This window comes from Phocoena sinus, chromosome 4 (assembly GCF_008692025.1).
Source record: "Phocoena sinus isolate mPhoSin1 chromosome 4, mPhoSin1.pri, whole genome shotgun sequence".
NCBI lineage: Eukaryota > Metazoa > Chordata > Mammalia > Artiodactyla > Phocoenidae > Phocoena > Phocoena sinus.
This window is the reverse complement of record NC_045766.1, coordinates 54,702,507-54,727,182: the sequence shown is the minus strand read 5'-3', so window position 1 is coordinate 54,727,182 and position 24,676 is coordinate 54,702,507. Positions and strand designations below refer to the sequence as shown.

The 24,676-nt window shown below is 35.7% G+C and overlaps 1 protein-coding gene across 7 annotated transcripts in view; it reads left to right on the top strand.

Annotated features, from left to right (window-relative positions):
- Window positions 1-24,676, top strand: part of TBL1XR1 (TBL1X receptor 1) — a 188,787-nt gene that overhangs the window by 159,141 nt on the left and 4,970 nt on the right. For all 7 annotated transcript variants that reach the window (XM_032629510.1, XM_032629516.1, XM_032629517.1 and 4 more), the window contains 11 exons: window positions 1,174-1,396; window positions 2,134-2,266; window positions 2,631-2,772; window positions 5,414-5,477; window positions 5,577-5,674; window positions 6,909-6,969; window positions 16,058-16,179; window positions 16,323-16,397; window positions 19,904-20,031; window positions 20,628-20,793; window positions 23,773-23,874. In XM_032629510.1, coding sequence (XP_032485401.1) covers window positions 1,174-1,396; window positions 2,134-2,266; window positions 2,631-2,772; window positions 5,414-5,477; window positions 5,577-5,674; window positions 6,909-6,969; window positions 16,058-16,179; window positions 16,323-16,397; window positions 19,904-20,031; window positions 20,628-20,793; window positions 23,773-23,874 — 1,314 coding nt within the window. The remainder of the gene's footprint in view (window positions 1-1,173; window positions 1,397-2,133; window positions 2,267-2,630; window positions 2,773-5,413; window positions 5,478-5,576; window positions 5,675-6,908; window positions 6,970-16,057; window positions 16,180-16,322; window positions 16,398-19,903; window positions 20,032-20,627; window positions 20,794-23,772; window positions 23,875-24,676) is intronic.

The following is a 24,676-nucleotide window of genomic DNA, read 5'->3' as shown; positions in this document are numbered from 1 at the left end:
TTTCTGAAAAATTTTTTTGTAGGTTTAATATAGTACTCCACAATGTAGCTGTATTGGTTTTAATATTTTTAAGTTACTTATAAGTTTAAATACTTTCTCCTGCTCCTCAAATACTCCATTACAATTGGCAGTTCAGAAAGATGTGCTGTGTTTTGTAACTCGGAGCACCCCATCACACTGCTGTAGATTATCAATAGTGCATGTTCACTGGCTTAAGTGAGCCAGGCTTCACATGTGCATATTCCTATCTAATATGCACTGTTTCTATTTCTGACTTGCTCTGTATCTGTGTCTCTTCTTGTGCTTGCCGAAGAACTCATTTTGAACTTCCGAATATCAGTGAGAGGAGCTTTGGAAAATTATAGCAACTTGATAAAATTAAAGAGCATTAGCCTGTGAGTTATGGCGGTACTTCTCAAATGTTAGTATGCATAAGACTCCCCCAGAGAGCTTGTTAAAACAGGGATTCCCGAGCCCTTCAGAGATTTTGATTCTGTAGGTTTGAATCTACATTTATAACAAGTTACCAGGCGATGGTGGGAGTGTTGGTCTTTTGATTGTGCTTTCAATAGCACCAGTTAACAGATTCCAGCTGCCATTGACTAGCTGTGGAACTGCAAGTCTTTAACCTTGTGGTGCTCATATTTCAACATTAGTAAAATGAGATGCTTGTATAACATAATATCTGATGTATATTTCTGTTTTAATATTTTAATCAAATCACAAGAAACTTTTGAGTTCAACAAAACTATTTTAAAAGTTTTCAGTTGTAAAGAAGTATTGAATATTTACTAAAACGTGGCACCAAATCTCTTATCATTGTATGAACTATTCCATATTGCTTTTGACTAACAGAACTTTGGAATATAATTAATAAGCCTTTTTTATCATACAGACCTACTTTTTTTATTCCTTTGAAAATTTCAGCTTTAGTCTGTGCAGCATCTAACAATATGAACTCTGTGAGGAGGATTTAAGCAGCTGTTTGCGGTGCATCTTGTAGGTTCCTTCTTCCCTCCTGATTCCTTTCCTTCTTACATGCATTCAGAAAATTATCTGAAAGTGTTTTTTCTTGGAATGAAGATTTCCATTTCTGCTGTTGACTTCTATGAATACAAATTACTCTAAATGTGTTACCTTTGATTTTCTCTTCTCACAATTTTTCAAATCCAGGATGGTACCTTGTTTGATGGTCGACCAATAGAGTCTCTGTCACTGATAGATGCCGTAATGCCTGATGTAGTACAAACAAGACAACAAGCTTACAGAGATAAACTTGCACAGCAACAAGCAGCAGCTGCTGCAGCTGCCGCAGCTGCAACAAACCAACAAGGATCTGCAAAAAATGGAGAAAACACGGCAAATGGGGAGGAGAATGGAGCACATACTATAGCAAGTGAGCCGAGAGAAGAATTTTTTTAAGTTCCTTCGCAGAAAAGATACTTGCTTTATGGGGGTGCCTCATTTTAGCTGAAATAACATTATCTATTTCATTTTTGCAACTTGTTCCCCTAACTTGTATCACACAATTCAGATTTTTAAATGCCTAAAGCTCCATAAAGCTAGATTTACTTTCATGGATTTTATTTTCTTTTTTACATATTTAGAAACCACTTTTCTATTGTTAAGTGAATTTCATATCTGCATTTCATTTCTAAATATAATCTGTAACACTAGTCATTAACAAAAACAATGAAGCTTTGACATGGAGATATAAAGGCAACCATGATGTTATATGAATGATACCAGCAGCCCCTACTGGCAGAAACTCAGAGCAGTGTTGGCATGGATTATACTTAATTCAAAACATTTTCTCATTTTAGCTGTGTTTGGGTCTAACCTCCTTTCACAGTAGTCTTCCTCTATTCCTGCTCCCTGCGAACCCCATCTGAACACAAACTTAGATGCACATCTCTTTTTGAAAAAAGCATGATCGTACTTAACTAAAGATAGGAATTTATTTTTCAAGTGATAAATACTGTGTAGTCATTTTCACCATTACCTGACATAGTGGAAGAAAAAAAGTTACACTATATTATGAAGGAGGTATTTGCTAGTTAAGAATTCTTTTTTTTCTCCAGGATGTTGTAATATTACCTAACTGGAATTTTCCATTTATTTCTCATGATGCAGATAATCATACTGATATGATGGAAGTGGATGGGGATGTTGAAATCCCTCCTAATAAAGCAGTTGTGTTACGGGGCCATGAATCTGAAGTTTTCATCTGTGCCTGGAACCCCGTTAGTGATCTCTTGGCATCAGGGTACGTTTCTCAAAGTGAAACTAAAATGGATTTCTAAAAGTATCTGACTGAAATATTGCATATTTTATAAATACATTACGTACATTTTCAGGTTTTTTTGTTGCTTATTTGTGGTCATTTTGCCTCTGTAAACCTTTATTTCTTCATAAAGTAATCTTACAAGTTTTAATCTTAAAAGTTACTACCTCAGGAGTGTTTGCCACCACCACCCCCACCCCCCCCAAAATGAACACTGGAAATGGAAATCCATCCCTGATAGTCTAGTTTTTATTTGCCTTATTAATATAGAATGTAAATTTGTTGCCTTGATTCTGGGATACTTGAGAATATCATGAGGATTTACAATATGTTGCATACTTTATAGGTCTGGAGACTCAACAGCAAGAATATGGAATCTTAGTGAAAATAGCACTAGTGGCTCCACACAGTTAGTACTTAGACATTGTATACGAGAAGGAGGGCAAGATGTCCCAAGCAACAAGGATGTGACATCTCTAGATTGGAATGTGAGTATCACTGTACTGTCCATGGGATGTAGTTACTAATATACTTAACCTCTCTGAGCCTCGGACTAATCACAGGGTATGTCAGTTTGTTCAGATATTTTTGGATTTCACCAATAAGAACAACAGACTAGAAGTCCCCACCCCCAAATGTGTTAAAAACAAAGACTGGCCTTGAGCACTCAGACCAAGGTTCATCTTCCAGCTCCTCAGTTTATCTAGCTGTAGAACCTTTGTATAATTGGTGGTCGCTCACTCTGTACTGCATTTTCATCACATGTAAAGTAGAAGTGTAATGGTCCTATGTAAATGAAGTAATAGATGAAAACCAATAACAGGCACATATACTGAGTTCTTAACTACTAAGTCCTTTGTTGGGGGTATAAGAGAAATCTATATAATAAAAACATTCTTGTTTTCTCATTTTGCTGTGAACTGATGAAAACTTCATTGCCAGCTGCCTTTTAGGAACCATTCGTCTAGATTACAAGCTTTATCCTAGCTGTAGGAATCTTATAATTCTCTGATTCAACATCTTTGACTACTCTGACTTACCAGGAAGTTTGATTTCATTATTGATAAAGCTACACCCTTTCAGTTTCAAATACATGATTAACAGCTTTGTTTGTTTCCATTCCCATGATTACTTTGTGGAAATTAGCATTTTTAAAGTTTCTATACTTTTTCCTTTATTCCATGTTGCCTTTTTTCTTCCTTATAACTTTGTATCCATTTTTTAACAACCCCCCACTGCACCACCTAACCCCTCCCCCACCCCCCGCCGCCAATTCTAAGAAGCCTCTTAGACTGTATCAGTGTTACCAAGAATTTTAGGGGTCAGCTGTCCTTTCCTTAGCAAGTGGACACCCTTCTCTGGCCTCTGTTTAACAACTTTTTGTGGGGCTTTCCAAAGAATCTTCCAAATCTCATTCCAGGAAATGAGATCTATCTTTAAAAATGATTACACTAGCTAAAGTTCTCAGTTTCTATGAAGTCTTTCCAGATTTCATAGGTAAGGTTTTTTAGTGTTCTTAGTTCTAAATTTCCAGCAATGTATTTATCCTTCCCCTCCTATAAAGTTGAGAATTCTAAAAATGAAAAGAGGTTTAGCACATTTCAGTATTATTTGATTATAGGGTCAGAACTAAGAATTATCTTCTTAATATGGGACCTTACTGTTTCGTAGGTCAAAGGCGTTACGGCCTTCTTAAGCTGTTTGGCTCAGAGACCGTGTTAATTTAATGAAATTTATACTTTTACACTGAAAAGGATGGTTAACAAATGGTTTGTTGAGCTTGGTGGTTCTGAACTGCAAGTTAAAGTTTTTAAAAGTGTGAACTTTTCAAAGATTTATTATTCACTATGAACTTAAATCTTCTGCTAAAAGGGGAAAATGTTACTATTGATTAATGGCTCATTTCCATGATTAAAGCAAAAGCCTGTGAGATGTATGATCTTCAAAGTATTCTTTTCCTACCTTAGCGGTCTGTGATGTAAACCATTTGGGGACCATTAATTTAAAGGAAACTTTCCATTGTGCAGAGTCTGGAAATAAGCTTTTGCTGTTGGCTTCGACATTGCTCCCTCTTCCTGAGATAGAACTAGAGGGGATTTCCAAATCCTAGCAAAACTGAGTCTACAACCCCTAGAACCAGCATTTGTTTGTCACTTAACTTGTACAGCTAGATGGCTTGAGAGGTCTGGAAAAGGTGATCTTGTTTTTGGTGCCCTGCCAAAAAGCATCAAAAAGTACTGAGTAAGGCAGGATTTCTTTCTGTCTCTCCAGTAGTGTTGAATCACCCCAGCAGTAGTCTGTGTAACGTACTCTGTAACTTGCATTGCCATAGAATAAGTTAGGCCTTATCAAGTCCTTCTGTTGTACTATTATTCAAGGCACAGTAGAGGAATATAAGGTTAGAGAAAATGGTATGGATTTCTCCTCATAGTAGAGTAGTTCCTGACAGTTGGTACTCACTTCATTAACTGTAAAGTCAGCCTACACTCTTCTGGCTGTTTTTCTTGTGTTGCTATTTTTATTGGTAAGGATTTCATATTGGGAAAGAATTAACAAAGGAAAGAAACATTTAGTGATACTTAAGAATCTAGTCATCTGAAACAACAATATTGTTTGGAACATACACACACACACACACACACACACACACACAGTTTAGACAGTAAAAGATTTAGAGGGAGGATCATATAAAAACTTCTAATCGTAATGAAATATTCTGGAAGATTTTGCTTTTTACTTTTATAAAATCATCATAAGATTATGATTTTGATGTCCTTCCCAATCCACCTCCCCACCCCCATCTTCAGTCATGGTGCATTTATGAGAATGCAGTAGACCTTAGCATACATAAGAGTGATGTTGATTCTGCTCCAGAGCAGTTCCTGCCATTCTTGAGATTTGGGTACGAGGCTTGCACACTGACTGAATGCTGCCAAAATTACTAGCTTCACAGCAGTGAAGGGTGTTTTGTAGGCCTTTTATGGCACTTCCAAATAGACAGAGCTGAAGATTTTGAAGCAGAGAATGTCACAGATCTGCTGTACTTAGGATTTAAACATAATATATTTTAATAAAAATTAAACACCCTTTCTGGATTATATAATTGAAAGAAATGTGTTTCTCTGACAGAGTGAAGGTACACTTCTAGCAACTGGTTCCTACGATGGGTTTGCCAGAATATGGACTAAAGATGGTAAATGAGGCTTTTTTTTTTTATCTTTCATTTGTTGTTATTGTTGATCTAAGTTATAAAGCTTAAAGTAATTTTAATGTTTTTCCTTTTGAATATTAGGTAACCTTGCTAGCACCTTGGGGCAGCATAAAGGCCCTATATTTGCATTAAAATGGAATAAGAAAGGAAATTTCATCCTAAGTGCTGGAGTAGACAAGGTAAAAAGAATATTTAACTTCTGTAAAGGTTAATTTGTTAAAGAGTATAATTGAAAGTAATGTTTTTCTCTACTAATCACATGAACAAGAAAACATTCATATTTGGTAAATTCATATATAAATTCATGATAGGAATAGTAATGCTTTCTTAGATTTTCTGTCAACTCATTCCTGAATCTGCTCATTCAGATGCCTTTTATTCTTTATCTGTGTGACCACTCCTCATTTTTTGGGAATTTGAGCCATAATGAATGTCATACATCCTATACTTTTTGCCTCCCTTCTACAGTTTCTAGTTAATCTCATCAGTGAGTATGGCTCTGGAGAGATTTCATGGGAAATCTTAGAACCAGTCTGTTAGCTGAACTCCTAATGTTTAATTGAAAATCTAAGAAATGCCGGATCTTTCCAGCTCTTTTCACCTAACAAGACTGGTAAATATGGATAGGTTGAAATCATGGCCTTCTTTCTCCTTCATTTTCTTAAGTTACTGCCTTTACCACACCTCCCAAAATGAATACAGATTTAAGATTATTCTAATACAGGAAAGTACACACTCAGAGTTAACTGTATATTGTCAAAAAGGGAAGTAGAAAAAAGAGGAAGAAAAATGAAGGAGGCCAGGAATGGGAGGGAAGCGCCCTATTAATAGTTACTGCCAGTCTACAATATTTTATGACCCCAAAGTTATGAAATTAGTGATGGGAGGGTATTAAAGGAATTGTGAATATATCTGTTCAGATTTATATGTCATACTTTGATGTAATATAAAAGACATTGTTTTACTTATTGTCAGAATTCAAGCTGCCTTTATAGGTAAATGTGAATGTTAAAAATCTTAATATTGGGAATTAACTGATTAACTTTATTAACCAAAATTTTGCCTCCTTATAGCTAAGCAGCTATAAAAATCTTACATTAAATACACTATTGCAATGGAGTTTCTTAAGCAATCTAATATAATGTCTGGTACTTTCTAGACAACAGTAATTGTTATCTGAAGTAAGTTGACTGATAAAAAGTCACCAGGGAAAAATTAAACAGCTTAATAGTCATCCCTCTCCTCCCCTTCCCCCGAAGTGGAATATAGCCTCGTTGTACTAAAGGTAAATGTTAAAAAATTAAATGTACTGTGACATTTCATATTGCTTTAATATAATTAGGCATCTAATTTATGCGTCTATGATAAACTCTTTCTAGCTTCTTAGCAGTATATTTTTCTTTTCTATCTCAGACTACAATTATTTGGGATGCACATACTGGTGAAGCCAAACAACAATTTCCTTTTCATTCAGGTAAATCTTCACAATTTACATGAGAATTAGAACTTTCTTCTATTTTCCTAATTAAACTTTTAATAGCGTATAATTCATCTAAAATCTTGAAATATCCAATATCAGTCTTGTTACTAGTCCTTTGAGGAGTTGATGTTCTTTGACTTTCAGATAGTTAATTGTCAGAGGATCATCAGATGTTTTCTGTGAAATGTACCATAAAAAAGCATTTGCAGCCTGGTGCAATTAGAGTTGGTAATATTTAATGGTAAGAACATAGATTTTTGAGTCAGGAGGTCTAGGTGTGAATGTCGATTCCAGCCCACTTGACAAGCTTTAAGATTGAGCGAGTCATTGAACCTTTCTGAGCCTTACTTTCTCTATCTGAAAATGAGGGATTAAAAACAATACCATTTGTTAAGAGCATAAGACATATATATGAAAATACTGCATAAACTCCTGCAAATTTAGATATTGTCATTTTTCATTTTGGATTTATGTATCTAAATCAGTCCACCTGCTTACCTAAAATAAAAATTATTAGGCTTTCCTGGTAGTGTTGGAACTTTGGTGCTTTAGATGTTTTTCTCTTTTAAGAAATTGATAGTTAAACCAGATAAATATGATCCCCAAGATAGTGTGCTTCTTTCTCCATGATATACGGCCATGCAACAGGGCATACATCCTGATGTGTAGAGACACCTGGATTTTAGTACCTACACTCTTGTGCAGCCTAGAACTTTTGTGCCTACTTTCAGGGAGGTTCCTGAGGACGGGAACTGATGTTGAACTGGACCAAGATGCCTAATAACTATTAGAACAGTAGTTTTAGTACTGCCTGATTTAATTGCATTTTGCAAGATTTTGTTGTGGTTGGGTAGAGTTTTGCATTGGAGCCTGACTTAAGTAACTCTGGTTATTTTCAAATCTTTGGTAACATACTTTTTACAAACAGCCAATGGCACAGTGTTACCATTAAAATTGAAATATACAACTTCTGGCGTTTTGCTTTTTTGTATTTCTCTATTTAGTGTGATTAAGCAAGCCAAATAAGGTACAAAAATGATTTTTCAGTAGTATCTGAGTAACATAATTTTGCAAGTATTATGTTAAACATTTCAGCTTGATTAACACTTACCACATTAATAAGCATTTACATGTCAGTTTTTGTTTACCTGTTTTAATCCCGTTTTGCCTTTGCTTCTAGTCCTCACCCAGACGGAATTCTCTTAGTCCTCTGGCTGTTCTGCCTAAAGTTTCTCCTACATCCTAGGAGTGATGGAAAATTGAAATAAGTGTGTGTGTGTGGCACTGTTACTAGCTGCTATATAATGTGTACCACCTTTGTGTTGGAGATGATGCTCTTTATATACACGATCCCATGTAGTCTTGGCTACAGCCCAATGAGGTAGATGGTGTTGAAGTCATTTTACAAACAAATAACCTTTTTACCCATGGTATTCTTTCCTGTCATGCTTTTTTGGTTTTTTAAACGGCTTTATTGAGGTATAATTGGTGTAAAATCATCTATACATATTTACATTGCACAGTGTAATATATTTTGACATGTATACACACACACACACACACACACACACACACACACACCACTGAAACCATCACCACACTCAAAACAGTACATCTGTTAGCTTCAGAAGTTTCCTCCTACCCCCTTGAAATCATTCCCTTGCCCTTCCCCAGGTAGCCACTGATAGTCTTTCTGTCACCAGAAACTAGTTTACATTATATAAATAGAATCACACAGTATGTATGCTTTTTGTGTCTGGTTTCTTTCACTCTGCATAATTATTTTGCATTTCTTTTGATTTATGAGTAGTATTCTGTTATGTTGATATACCAGTTTGTTTAACCATTTACCTGTTGAAGCAAATTTGAGTTGTTTCCAGGTTTTAGCTATTACAAATAAAACTGCTATCAACATTCCTGTGCTTATCTCTTTATGAACTTGTGTTTTTCATTTCTCTGTGTAAAGACCTAGGAAAGTTATGGCTAGATATATGGTAGGTCTGTGTTTAACTTGTTAATGCCCAACTGTTTTCCAAAGTTTATGTTTTCCAAACTGGTTTACATTCTCAACAGCAGTGGGTATTCCAGTCCCTCCATTTCCTTGTCAGCACTTGGTATGTGGTCAGTCTTTTTCATTGTAGCCACCCTAATGAGCATGTAGTCGTATCTCACTGTGGTTTTCATTTTCATTTCCTAATGACTAATGATATTGAGCATCTTGTCATGGTTTAATTTACCATCTGTATGTCTCCTTTGGTGAAGTATCTGTTCAGATCTTTGGATTTTTAATTTAACTTTGTTGTTTTCTTGTTGAGTCTTGTGAACTCTTTATATATTCTGGATACAAGTCTGATCAAGTATTTACAAATATTGTCTCATAGTCTGTGGATTGTCTCTGCATTGTTTTGGCAGTGTGCCTCAGAGATCAGATATTATTGATGTTGATGAATTCCTTAATTTATTAATTTGTTCTTTTATGTATCGTGCTTTCAGTGTCAATCTAACATGCTCTTTTTCTTTTTGCTTGATGTAGAAGTTGGGGGTCACTGATTTGAGACCTTTCTGCTTTTCTAATGGGGATATTCAGTGCTATAAATTACTTCTAACTACTACTTAGTGACATCTCACAATTTTTCAAATGTGTTTTCATTCAGTTCAAAATACTTTCTGGAGTAATTTTGATTCCTTCTTTGACCCATGGGTTATTTAGAAGTGTGTTAATTTCTGAGTATTTGGAAAAATTTTAAAGATCTTTGTAATATTGCTTTCTAATTTAATTCCATTGTTCTCATAAATGTCATTTAGGTCAAGTTGTTTGATAATGTTCAAATCTTTTATGGCCTTTAGTGATTATTCTGTGTACTTAGACCATCTGTTACTGAGAGAGGGGTATAGAAATCATCAACAATAATTGGAAAATACAGTAATTTCTATTTTCTTTGAAGCTCTGTCAATTTTTGCTTTATGTGTTTTGAAACAATGTTATTAGGGGCATGAACGTTTAGGAATGTGGCAACCTTATGTTGAATTGACCCTTTTATCATTTTGTTAGCGGCCCTCTTTTTTTTTTCCATTTTATTTTTTGTGCTCTGAAATCTACTTTGTCTCATATTAATGTAGCCCTTCCAGTTTTCTTTTGGTTAGTGTTGGCATGGTATATATTTCTCCATACTTTTAATCTATTGATTTTGTTATATTTGATGTATATTTTATGTAGGCATCATATATTGCTTGTTCATTCAATATCAGCATCTGCCTTTTAATGGCAATATTTAGGCTATTTACATTTAATGTGATTATTGATAATGATTGCATTTAAATTAATCATATTTCTATTTATCTCATCTTCTTTTGCTATTTTTCTGCTTCCATTTGGATTAATTGAATATTTGTGTGATTACATTTTTCCTCCTTTGGTGGGTTATTAACTGTAAATCTTTTATTATAATGGTTGCCTTGGGATTTATAGTACACATCTTTAACTTACCACCATCTACCTTCAAGTGATATCTTAAAGGGGTTAAATAATACAATTTTTTACCCATAGTTACCATTTCCAACTCTTCATTCCTTTGCACAGATACATAGTTTCATCTGGTATCATTTATTTCCTGCTTGAACTGCTTTAACATTCCTTATAGTGTAAATCTTATGTTGATGAATTCTTTTGTAGGTATTAAGAAGTCTTCATTTCACCTTCACTACTGAAAGATATTTTTGTTGGGTATAGAATTCTGGGGTTGACAGGGTAGGGTTTTTTTCTTTCAGTACTTTAAAGAAAAGGTTGCTCTGTCCTCTTCTTATTTACACTGTTTCAATTTGAACTTGCTACCATTTTTATCCTTATTATTCTTGTCTTGTTTTCTCGGGCTGCTTTTAAGATTTTTCTCCTTATAACTGATTTTGTGCAATTTGCATATGTTGGGCCTTGGTTTAGTTTTCTTTATGTTTTTTGTTCTTGGAGCTTCTTGGATTTCTTTGTTCATAGTTTTCTTCAAATTAGAAATTTTTTGGACCATTATTCTTTAAAAAATATTCTACCTCCTCCCAACATTTATTTTTAACTTGAAATTCTGATTATGTTTATTAGTCTGCTTGATGTCCCGTAATACACTGATGTGCCATTCATTTTTTTAATCCAGTCTTTTTTCTTTTTTTCATAATCTCTGCTGTTTTCAAGCTCACACATCTTTTCTTCCGCAGCATCTAATCTACAGTTTATTCCATCCAGTACGTTTTTTATCTCACGTGTTTCAGTTTTAATCTCTAGAAGTTTGATTTAGGTCTTTTTTACATCTTCTGTGTTGCTACTTAACTATTTGAACAAACCATATATAGTTGCAAGTGCTTTAATGTCTAGGTCAGTTTTTATGATTTGATTTTTCTCTTCATTTTGGTCATATTTTCCTGCATCTTTTCGTGCCTTGTTACTTTTGATTGGAAGTGAGGCATTTTGAATTTTATGTTGTTAGTTGCTGAATATTTCTGTATTCTTATAAGTATTTGTGAATTTATTCTGGGACATAGTTAAATTACTTGGAAATGGTTTGATCCTTTTGGGTCATGCTTGTAAGATTTGTTAAATGGCAGTGAAACAGTGCTCGGCGTAGGGCTATTTATTTCCTGGTAATGAGGCAAGAACCTAGATGTACTCTGACCAGTGTTCCATGAATCAAAAGGTTTTCTAGTCTGGTGGATTTAGACACTGTTCCCAATCTTGAGTATGGGGCATTGTTTCTTCTAATTCTTTTGAGTGGTCCTTTCCCAGGTCTCAGCTAGTATCTTCAGATACTTGTGTTGATTAGTACTCAGCTAACTTCAGGTCTTCAGAATTCTTTCTCTCTCTGCATAGCTCTGTCCCTTCTAGTTTTGGGAATTCTAGCTGCCTTCAGTTTTCCACATTTTGAGCTTTATCTCTTCCGCCCAGGAATTTCATTAATTTCTTCCTAGGGAGATTCCTCTTCCCTGTGCCAAGATCTGGACATTTTTCCAGATCATATGTTTGAGCAGTTATAGAGGCACATTGTTGGTTGATTTCCTTTCTCTCAGGAACCACGGTCCTTTATTGCCTGGTGCCCAGAGTTCTGAACTATTATTTCATATATTCTGTAATTTTTTTGGTTGTTTTGGGCAGGAGGTAAATTTGGTCCCTGTTATTCCATCTTGATCAGGAATGAAAGTCTACCATGCTTTTTAAATTACCATATTTTAATTCCTGTACTGTATTTTTGTCCATATACACTCTTACATAAAGCATAAATCATGATTATAGATGAGTTAACCACTTCATATTCATTAGGATGGCTATAAAACATAACGGTGTTCACGATGATGCGGAGAAATTAGAATCCTTGTACTTTGCTAGTAGGTATGTAAAATAGTACAGTCGTTGTGGAAAACAGGATGACAGTTCCTCAAAACGTTAAATAGAGTTACCATATGACCCAGCAATTCTACTCCTAGGTAATTGAATTGAACGCAGGGACTTGAACAAATTCATGTCCGTCAATGTTCATAGCAGCATTTTTCACAGTAGCCAAAGGGTAGGAACAACCCACTGTCCATTAGCAGATGAGTGGAAAAACAGAACGGGTCTCTATATACAATAGATTATTATTCAGCCATAAAAAGGAATGAAGTTCTGATACATGCTACAACACCAGAGAATTGGTACATGTTATGCTAAGTGAAATAAACCAGACATAAAAGGACAAAGAGTATGATTCTACATGAGTAGAATCTAGAATCATTCTAGAGTATGATTCTAGATATTTCAAGAGTATGAAATGTCTAGAATAGGCAAATTCATAGAGACGAATGTAAAGATTCAAGGTTACAGAGGCTGGGAGGAGGGGGAAATGGAGAGTTACTGCTTAATAGTTACAGAGTTTCTGTTTGGGGTGATGAAGAACTTTTTTTTTTTTTTTTTGCGGTGTGTGGGCCTCTCACTGTTGTGGCCTCTCCCGTTGCGGAGCACAGGCTCCGGACGCGCAGGCTCAGTGGCCACGGCTCACGGGCCCAGCCGCTCTGCGGCATGTGGGATCTTTACGGACCGGGGCACGAACCCGTGTCCCCTGCATCAGCAGGCGGACTCCCAACCACTGCGCCACCAGGGAAGCCTGATGATGAAGAACTTTTGAAAATAGTGGTGATGACTGTACAACATTGTGAATGTAATTGATACAACTGGATTGTACAGTTAATTAAATGACAAGTTTTATGTTATGTATGACCACAATATTTTAAAAGTATTAATGTAATATATAAAAACCATTGAATTGCACACTTTAAATGGATGAAATTTATGGTATATGAATTATATCTCAATGAAGCTTCTAAAAAAAATAATAAATGAATATTAAATGCCTTTTTTCCCTTCCCTCATAGGTTTGTTACCTTTCTAAATTGTGAAGGATGCATGGGTTAACCAAAAAATAAATCAGAATTGGAGGACACAGAAATTGAATCTTAGCTCCAGGAATTTTTTTTTTTTTTTTTTTTTTTTTTTGGCTGCACTGCATGGCTTGTGGGATCCTTGTTCCCCAGTCAGGGATCGAACCGTGCCCCTTGCAATGGAAGCACGGAGTCCTAACCACTGAACCGCCAGGGAATTCCAGCTCCAGGAATTTAAAAGATTTTGTAACCCTAGGCAAATTAACTTTTCTTAGCCTCTTTCATCATGTGTAAAATGAGACTAGTAATAGTAAACACACCTCTCACATATTACCTACATAAAAATACATTTTATGTTAAAGATGTGTTTTTATCCTAAAGAACTTGTATTACCTAGACTCATTTATTTATTTATTTATTTATTTATTTTTGGCGGTACGCAGGCCTCTCACTGTTGTGGCCTCTCCCGTTGTGGAGCACAGGCTCCAGACGCGCAGGCTCAGTGGCCATGGCTCACGGGCCCGGCCGCTCCACGGCATGTGGGATCTTCCCGGGCCGGGGCAGGAACCCGTGTCCCCTGCATAGGCAGGCGGACTCTCAACCACTGCACCACCAGGGAAGCCCCCGCATGTGTCTTTTTGAATTATGGTTTTCTCTGGGTATCTGCCCAGTAGAGGGATTGCTGAGTCATATAGTAATTCTATTTTTAGTTTTTTAAGGAACCTCCATACTGTTTTCCACAGTGGCAGTATCAGTTTACATTCCCACCAACAGTGCAAGAAGGCTCTCTTTTCTCCGCACCCTCTCCAGCATTTGTTGTTTGTAGATTTTTTGATGATGCCCATTCTAAACGGTGTGAGGTGATACCTCATTTTTAAATTTTAGGAATAAATATAAAGAAATGAGGTATCGATTCTTAGATTATACCAATCTGTTATCATTATATCTTATGAGCCAGGCATATCACAGAAGTGTTAATCATATAACTCATATGGCACCATTCCCCAGCTTCCTCCACTTATCTTTACCTGGTTATATAGTTTGTTTTTGTTTTGTTCTGAACCTATTGGTATATTTGTTTGAATGCTGTTTCAAATTTTCTCAGCCTCCTATTTAACATTTTGCAGATGACTCTACCAAATTAACACCCTGGTGGAGCATGACAGATACTTGGCTTTCTTCATAGCATTTTGTTATACTTTTTTTAAAAACTTTTTTGTTGTTGTTTTTTGCGGTACACGGGCCTCTCACTGTTGTGGCCTCTCCCGTTGCAGAGCACAGGCTCTGGATGCGCAGGCCCAGCGGCCATGGCTCACGGGAAGGAGCCGAGAAAGGGAGCAGTTGCTGGTAAAGAAGGTCCAGGCTCAACCTGATCCAGGCAGGGCTCTGGAGTGTTTGTTGCACCTCAGGGTTTTCCTCATCTTGAGCCAAGGGTGCTTGGTTTTTGAATCTCACCTTCACCCCCAGCTACCTACTGCCTACTCTAAATCCAGTGTTTTTGATATGCTTCTGTTGCTTAACCCAGTTACTTGCTACATTACCTTAATCTGCATTGCTAATTATAGAGAGGCTTTGCACTTTGCACCAGGGGAAAATGAAAGGAAAGAATCTTTAATCATATCAGATCTAAAATAAATATTAAATGCCAGCCAGCTTTTGGGCCTCTGAGGTTTTAAATTCAACGATGTAGATTTTAAGAGGTATTTGACAAGAATCACTTAGAAGAAAAATGTATTTGCAAATCATGCAATATTCCATTTATCAGTTGAGTAGACAGTGGAAATGATACTTATTCAGTGTAACGTTTGTCTAACTTGTAATTTACATAGTATTTTCCATACACATAATCTAACTTGATTTTCACAATATTCTTGGGTACTAAGCTTAAAGGTTTTATCCCCATTTTAAAATTATTTTTTTAATTTTTATAAATTTATTTATTTATTATTTATGGCTGTGTTGGGTCTTCGTTGCTGCCCACGGGCTTTTTTTTTTCCTAGTTGTGGCGAGCGGTGGCTACTCTTTGATGTGGTGCGCGGGCTTCTCATTGCGGTGGCTTCTCTTGCGGAGCACAGGCTCTAGGCGCACGGGCTCAGTAGTTGTGGCGCACGGGCTTAGTTGCTCCGTGGCATGTGGGATCTCCCCGGACGGGATCGGACCAGTGTCTCCTGCATTGGCAGGCAGATTCTTAACCACTGTGCCACCAGGGAAGTCCCCGCATTTTTTTCAGAAGAGTAAAATAGCATGAGAGGTGACTTGCTTAGGGCCCACTAGTTAGGGAGTAGCAAAACAAGGCTTCTTACCCATTGAACACTCACAGAATTTCAGAAACAAGAGGAAGTGTAGCATCACATTTAATTTTATCATTTTGCAAATGAGGAGCCAAGAATCCAGTGCTAGTAATTTACAGGGCAAGCTCTCAGGAACCCTCATCTCCTGGTGACCAGACCAGTGTACTTTGTATTAGGCTGTGTCTCACATGGAGACAACCAAACTGAAATCTATTAATATTTGTAATATTTAAGTACCATAATTTTTAAAATTCTATTAATACCATAAAAAGTATAAAGTAAAATATTTTAAGTTCCTATTAATAGCATACTTAATGTCTAACCATGGTTTAAAACTAAAGCTCCTAGGCTTCAGTACATGTGGAATGAATGCAAACCTTGCCTGTTTTTCTTTTCAGCGCCAGCATTGGATGTTGATTGGCAGAGCAACAACACCTTTGCTTCTTGTAGTACAGATATGTGCATTCATGTCTGTAAGTTAGGACAAGACAGACCTATTAAAACATTCCAGGGACACACGGTGAGAAACCTTTTTTTCCCTCCTTTAAAGTGATTATGATGAATAAGTAATGTTTCAGAGTGGTTTTGAAGTATGCATGTTTAATACCCAAAAAACAACCAAGTCTATGAAACGAAAATGTGAATGTTCACTGTTATTTTTAGAATGAAGTAAATGCTATCAAATGGGACCCAACTGGCAATCTCCTGGCATCCTGTTCTGATGACATGACTTTAAAGGTAATTCAGATAGTGGGGAGAAATGGGGTTGAGGAGTTACACACTGTGGCTGCTCTGGCTGTTTTAAGATTGTTTAGAATGTCTCTCTTATAGTTGGGAATTATGATACTGAGGTTTGTGCTATTATAAATTGTCTTCACTCTTAGGGAGTCATATATTGTTACAATTAAAGGTTATTTGCACATGTAAGGATCTGACTCATAGGTAGCAAAGATCTTTGTAGGATTCATGGATTTGACTGAAATTCTGAGAATTGTGTTAATTGGATTTTGCTGTGGTGTGAGTATATATCACCCTTTCTGGGAAACTGATATATAGTAGATATATAGCTTAGTTGGTGAGTGAGTATAGCTGACATGTCAGTATTCACATCTCAATATGAATTTATGTTTTTCTTGTTGCATAACTAAAAGCAAAAACTAACACCTAGCACCTACGCATATGACATACCAAAATTAAAGAAGAAAGGCAGTTTGAGACAAAGAACATAATACTAATCTTCAAAATTAATGAAGCTTGCACCCTATGCTTCACCATGTTTACTCTATGGAAATAATTTATCTTTGACTTTACAGTGCCAGTGACTGCAGACGTGATGCCCCTTAGAGATAGGATAATCATGAAGGAAAACTGCTTTTCCTCTTCCCATGAACAGACTAAATGTAACCTTGGTAACCTGGTGGTTTTTTTCCTTAAATACCTGCTGTGTTTTTAGTTAGATAGTTTTTTCAAGCCTGGACTCCTTTGTAAACGTTGCTGGTAAAAATGCTTTTCTTCACGCTCTTGTTTGTGAGATTACTTTGCGTGCACATGCCTTATGCTTATAAAATGAAAAACTTCTGGAACAGAGTATGGCACATACAAGGAAATGAAAGGAGGCCGGTGGCTATAGAGAGCCTACTGTCAGGGACTGAGTTGCAGCTGGAGAGAGAAGTTTAAGTTAGAAAGTGTTAGAGAGCTTTTTTTAGTTCTAAGAATAATAAAAGGTCATAGAATTTTAAAGCAGAAGCTAGAAGGATGGATATTGTCTAGTGAAGCCATATTTTGAGAACAAGGAACAGCAGATGAGTGAGAAGATTATGTCCAGCTTGGACAGTGCCTTTGAGTCATGCAAGTGGAGGTGCCAGGTTGGTCTGATGCTCAGAGAACAATTCTAAGCCTGACATAAAAAATTTGGGATTTCTCAATAGGTGGGTAGTCATTCAAAGCCATGGCCATGGACAAAATTGTGTAGGTAGAAATGTACAGAGTAAAAGAAGAGGAAAGCTTAAAAAAGTCTTAAGAAACTCTGGCATTTAGCAGCTCAAGAGGAATGAGACTCCAACAGGAAATTGGAATGACCTCTGGAAACAGTGTGTAAAGAGAAGAGTACTTCAAGGGAGGTGATGGGTGAGAGTGGTCAGTGTTATCAGTGCTATCGAAAGCTCACATGAAGTATCAATATGTTTTGGAAACATACCTTTTGGATTTATTTACATGGAGTTATGTATACCTAGGATACAAAAACATGATGTTATTGCTTCATTATCTCATTAGTTTCATTGCAGAAGTGTGAAGCACAGCTAATTTTTGTTTCTTTGTCAGTACTTCGGTTTGGTGTATGTGTGTTTGTATTTGGCAAGGTTTCCCCCCATGTCTTTACTGAATGATTTTGTTAGAATACTGTTGGTGTAGGTTTCTCTTAATTTTTGCTCAAAAATAATATGAATGATTTTTTAACCTGTATACATAGGCATGTTTTCAACTCTAGAAAGGTGTATTCTCTACTCACCATTTTAACTTTACTGCTTTGTTACTTTTCACGGTTTCTTGTATGTGAATCATTTACAATTTCTGAATTTTATATGGGAAGAATACTTGACATGAGATCTACTCTTAACAGATTTTTAAGTGCACAAAACAAGTGTTATTGTCCGTAAGCACAATGCTGAGATTGTGATCTCTAGAGCTGAGATTTTATGCTTGTTTATTAGCAGCCCCTCCCTGTGACCCCACCACCTCTGGCAACCACCATTCTTTTTTTTTTTTCTTTTCCATTAATGTTTTTTTTTCCTTTTTACACCAATAATTTATTTTTTATTTTTGTAACATCTTTATTGGAGTATAATTGCTTTACAATGAATGGTGTGTTAGTTTCTGTCCTTTATGGTTTACTATAGGATACTGAATACAGTTTCCTGTGCTATACTATAGGACCTTGCTGTTTATCCCCACCATTCTTTTCTTTGCTTTTATGAGTTGGACTCTTAGATACATCATGTAAATGGAATCATACAACATTCGTCCTTACAATTTATCCATGTTGTCACATATTGCAGGATTTCCCCATATGTTGAGGCTGAATAATACTCCATTGTATATATATGCATTTTCTTCATCCATTCATCCATTGATGGGCACTTAGGAGGTTTCCGTATCTTGGCTTTTATGAATAATGCTGCAGTGAACAAGGGCATACAGATGCCTCCTCAAGATGCTGATTTCGATTTTTTTTTTTTTTGATAAATACCCAGAAGTGGAATTGCTGATCATATATAGTGGTAGTTGTTAAAATTTGGGGGAGCACCTCCATACTATTATTCATAGTGGCTACACCATTTTGCAATCATTTATCAATAGTTTACAAGGTTTCCAATTTCTCCACAACCTTGACAAGATTTTTTAAAATTTTAATAGCCATCCTAACAGTTGTGAAGTGGTATCTCACAGTTTTGATTTTCATTTCACTGACGATCAGTGACATTGGGCATCTCTTCATACACCACCTATTGGCCATTTGTGTATCTTCTCTGGAGAAATGTCTATTTAAGTCCTTTGTCCATTTCTAAATTGGGTTATTGGGGTTTTTGCTGTTGAGTTGTAGGGTTTCTTTACATATTTTGGAAATTAACTCCTTATTGGATATATGGTTTGCAGTATTTTCTCTCATTCCATAGTTTGCCTTTTTACTTTATTGTTTCCTTTGCTGTGCAGAAACTTTTAAATTGTATGTAGTACCGCTTGCTTTTTTTTTTTTTTGCTTTCATTGCCTATGCTTTGGTGTCAACATGAATCATATTATATTTATCTGTATGTTGCTTATCTATTTTCTCTTCCTGATTGCAAAATAGTTCCTGATTCTAAATTCTAAGAGGAATTTATAATGTAGATCTTTTATTTTAAAGGACAGCATAAAAACTAATGCCTTAAACGTTGTAGGATCATTAACTGAGGAACTTACTGAATCTTGAAGTTTGTACCATCTGAAGCTATCAAAAGTAATCTTAGAACTACAGTTAATTGAATCCTGAAGCCTCACAATAGTGAATATTTAGAAAGGACTTGAAGCTAATTTGTCATTTTTAAAAGATAAATATTAAATATATTCTACATTTTAATTTATTTGTATGTATTCTCTTGATCTCTATTGTTCTGGTGTACCGCTATATTTTGGACTGGTAAGATGATATTATAAAAGTACCCTTTGTATGGAAAAATAATTACATGCCTTTTTCCTTTTTGCTTAGATATGGAGTATGAAACAAGACAACTGTGTCCATGATTTGCAAGCACATAATAAAGAAATTTATACTATCAAGTGGAGTCCAACAGGGCCAGGGACAAATAATCCAAATGCCAACCTCATGTTAGCAAGGTAACATTTCTGTTTTGCTTTTCCTTTATGAGTCTTTTACAAAGAAAACCTCTTATAAATATGACAGAAAATTAGGAAAAATTCCACGAAATGGGAATGTATCCTATAAGGAATATATATATATTTTTAATGGGAACCTTTAGACACAGAGTTTTATTATTATTTCAGGTCATAATGGATATTTGTATCTGGAGATAGCAAATAATTTACTGATAATATCAAATATTGATTAAAACCCAAGTAATTGAGGCATAATGCAATAAAGTTTTTTCAGCATTAAAAAAAAATAAGTTAAAAACATATTTAATGTAGCATCTCAAAACTGTGGGTCAATATAAAGGAGTTATTTAAAGAGAAAAGGAATACAGTGAATTAGCTCATTTATGTTTTCCAGTTTACAGACTTGGAGATGCCCTTAATGAAGCTGTCATGTCTCCGATTAGCTTTGTTTCCAGAACACTTTCTTCCCAACAGCACCGTCTGCTTCTCATGAGGAATTCATGGCTAGCTATTAGGAATGGCTGAATATTGTAGATTGGGGGTGGGGCTGAGAGTATTTCATTACTTATAAAATCTTTTTTTTTCTCCCTTGTCAGTGCATCCTTTGATTCTACTGTTAGATTATGGGATGTAGACCGAGGAATTTGCATCCATACTCTGACAAAACACCAAGAGCCTGTGTACAGTGTAGCTTTCAGTCCTGATGGCAGGTATCTGGCGAGTGGTTCTTTTGACAAATGTGTGCACATCTGGAACACACAGGTATGTCCGAGTTATTTAAATAGTCAAGTATTCTTATATAAGAATATAAGAAGCATTTGTCTAAACAAAATTTTTTTTTTTTAGCTTTGGTTGTCATTCCTTTTGTGTCATTAATTCAGTTCGTTTTTATATGAGCACTTTTTGGGGGGAATTTACAGCTAAGTAAAGATTGAAACCAGCTGAAGTGAGATTTTCATAATATGGACCAAAATTTAGAGTCTCTGTTTTATTTTTTCCAACAGTTTTGCAGACATGAAATGTGAGAGTTTAAGATGCATTTATTTAGATAAATGATACCATTTCTTTATGTTCTAAAAGAATTGTCTTCAGAGAAGGTATATATGAGCAGTTTAAAAAATGTGTTAAAGGACAAGGTTTTATGATTGAGCACATAATTTATCAGAAACAAACTTAAAACTATGTACCACCTTTTTAGGGACAATGCTACAGAGATCCTTTCTTAAAAATGGAGAAAACAGTTTTGTTGCTTTCATTATTTTAATCTTTTCAGTGTTTTAGTTTTTACATGCCAAATACTTTTTCTTTAATATCAGTCATGTGACTCTCCCTGCCCCACCCCCTGTTCAAAAATCAGATCTTTACTGCTTGTATTATATGCACAGTAAGTTATTGTGGGTTATTTCTCTTTGTGTTGCTGATCACCATAGTTGGTCAGCCTATTTTGCATAAATCATCATTTTCCCACATTATTTTTGATTAAGTTATACATTCAAATGGTCTCCAACACCCTCCCCCCATTATAAAAAGGTATACACTGAGAAGTTTTGCTCCCATTTTTTTCTTGATCCTCTACAGATAACTTTTTTTATCGGTTTCTCTTTCATTCTTCTTGAGGTTTTTTGTAAATAAAAGCATTATGATTCTTTCATTTTATACTCCCACTGTTTTATTTTTTCATTTATATTATATTCCCTTAGAATTGGTTTTTATATATGGTGTGAGGTATAGTTCTAATTCTGTCTTTCTTTATGAATCACCAGTTTTCTTGGCACTATTTACTGTCCCTTCACTGTTTCAGAATGTCACTTCTTTCATATACTACATTCTTGTATGTTTTGTTCATAGATTCTCTTGTATTCCATTGATTGATACATTTGTATGTACCTGCATTGTTAGTTTAATTTTAGTGACTGTAACTTTGTTATTCCCCCTCATTAAGTCTTTTTCTTTTTCCTTCAGTAAAGTTTTATAATTTCTTCATAAAGATCTTCTTTTTTACAAAATGTATTCTGAGATGCCTTATGGATTTTATTGTTACTGTGTTTAGCATGTTTTAAAAAATAATATTCCTTTTACTTGTGGTTGCTCATGTTTGGAACATTATAAATTTTGGCATGTTGATGTTGACTCCATCAAACCTGCTGAGCCCTCTCATTGCTTCTAATTACTTACCGGCTTGCAGGATCTTAGTTCCCCGACCAGGGATTGAACCCATGCCCCCTGCAGTGGAAGCACAGAGTCCTAACCACTGGGCCATCAGGGAATTCCCAATCTTTCTGTTTTGATTGAATAGCAGAGGCTTTCTAGATAATCTGCCGGTTGTATACATTTTCCATCACTCATTCACTCCATTTTGAGTAAATTAATTTAAAATAAAATTTGGGTATAGAACTGTAGAGTTCTAAGGGAAGATACTGCTAGACTTCTGAGGGCATTTGGGTAACCATACTGTTTTGTTGTATCACTATTGTGTATCAAAATGTCATTTTACTTTTTTTCTTTTAAGTTTGAAAATAGCAAAATGCATCTTGTGAGCTTTCAGTGCAGGAGAAAGTAATTGTCTTTTTGTCAATATGTACATCTATTTTTTTTCTTTCATTACTTGGATGATATGTTATCTAAGCATTTGACAGTTAAATTGTTACAGTCTGGTCAGAACAGAGGTTTGAGTAGATGCTGAGGATCCTTTGGCTTTTGTTAATGTGATAGCTCTGGCTTGTTGACCATGCTGTTTCGATTCAATTATAGCCTGATTCAAGCTTAGAAATTGGTAAGTACTATTGAAAGACAGTGTCGGTTTTTAACCCCAAAATTGACAATCCTGTAGATTTTACTCTCTATACAACAGCCTATCTTAGATCTCGTCGGCGCCACTCCATTCTCTTCTAATTAGCTGTAGATACTTAAGGCCCCCTGTACTCATGCTTTTTCATTAATCTCTTAAATTGTGAGAAATTTTGTGATCTTCTAGCTTAGTGATTAGCTTAGGGCTGGCTGTCTCAGAAGGTTATGTCTTGGTTCCATGTTGTGTTTAGGTAGTTCTGCTACTTCCAGTTTGAGTTTTTTAGTTCACCATGAAGCTGTGAGATACTTTTCTGGTTTGTCAGAACAGAACACCGGAAGCATATTTTTCATTTCTCACAGCAGAACCTCTGACCTTTGCCCTGTTTAATAACTGGTTTCCTAGGGGAATACATTTTTGTACTAAGTTTCAGTTATTGAATGGCAGCTGAATGATTTTGGTTTCCATTGCCGAAGGAATAAAATAATTGAGTTATATTTATGAGTCGGCTAAATTGATGATGAAATTGGTAGTGTTCCTGGTTGTACTTTGTTTTCTTTTAACTTAAAAACATCTTTCAATAATAATGTACATATGCGCTTTTAGCTTCTTTTATAATTCTCCTAGCTTAGGGGCACTTCTAGGGTCAAAGAGAGCAAAGATACCTTAGCTAAGAATGGTTATCAATACTGGAGAAGCCGTGTGTGTGTGTGTGTGTGTGTGTGTGTGTGTGTGTGTGTGTGTGTGTGTGTGATCTGTTGAGAGCAGGCTAGTGCTGTCTGTTTGTAAAAGGATCATCATTTTATGTTTCTGGTATTTCAGAACTTGTTTATGTTGAAGTTGAAGCTAAATCCTACATTGGATTGCTAGAAATAAAGCCATATAATATTTTACCTTAGTATTTGAACATATATAATAATATATTATTTTTAAGATTCCACTTCTCATTATTTTAGACAGGTGCTCTAGTTCACAGCTATAGGGGAACAGGTGGAATTTTTGAAGTTTGTTGGAATGCAGCAGGAGACAAGGTTGGAGCCAGTGCATCAGATGGTTCAGTAAGTATATAATGAAGTGTTTCCAAAGGGTGTGTGTGTGTGTGTGTGTGTGTGTGTAAGAAAGAGAGAAAGCATAGTGAATAAATGTGGCTTGTTGTGGTAGTGACTACAAAAGGGTTCTTTTTAAAAAATAAATTTTATGATATGGGTATTGACCTTTTTTACTGAAGGCTCTATACTTTTTATGTTCATTTCATTCAGATAATGTAAACAGAATTTAGACTATCTTTGCCAGAAGAGTGCCTTCATAATCAAGAAATGGACAGTTATTTTTAGTGTAAAACTTCATCACTGAAATTAAGTGTAGCGCTGTGAGAGAGACTTGAATTTTTAATGCCTATTTTTGCCTTCTCTTCCTTGCAGAAGAGTGTTGGTGGCCCAGGGAAGGGGAAATACAGGCAGTTGGGTCTGCACTGAGGAATGTGTGATACCAAGAGACTTTCAGGATGAGGTTGGCCATGTATTCACAGAAATACTAGTTATGGCTTCTAAAGTTCTGAAAGCCAAGGGAAGATGGAAAGGGGGATAGCTATTAGCTGTTTACTGAAGCAATAGCTTAATGCAATCTGTAGTATCTTTCATTAAGATCCAAGAGATAGAAAATGGTCTATTTTGAGTATATTTTTTCTACTTTTTAATTAACAGAGAGTAAATCTTCAGCATGTTAGCCATGGTTCTTCCTCTGTAGTATTAACCCATGGTTGTTAACTCCATCTGCTTTCAGACAATTTATCTGATTTCTGTTGGTGCCCATTGCTATGATTACTTTTGTTTTACCAGTTTCGTGAACTTGGAACTAAGA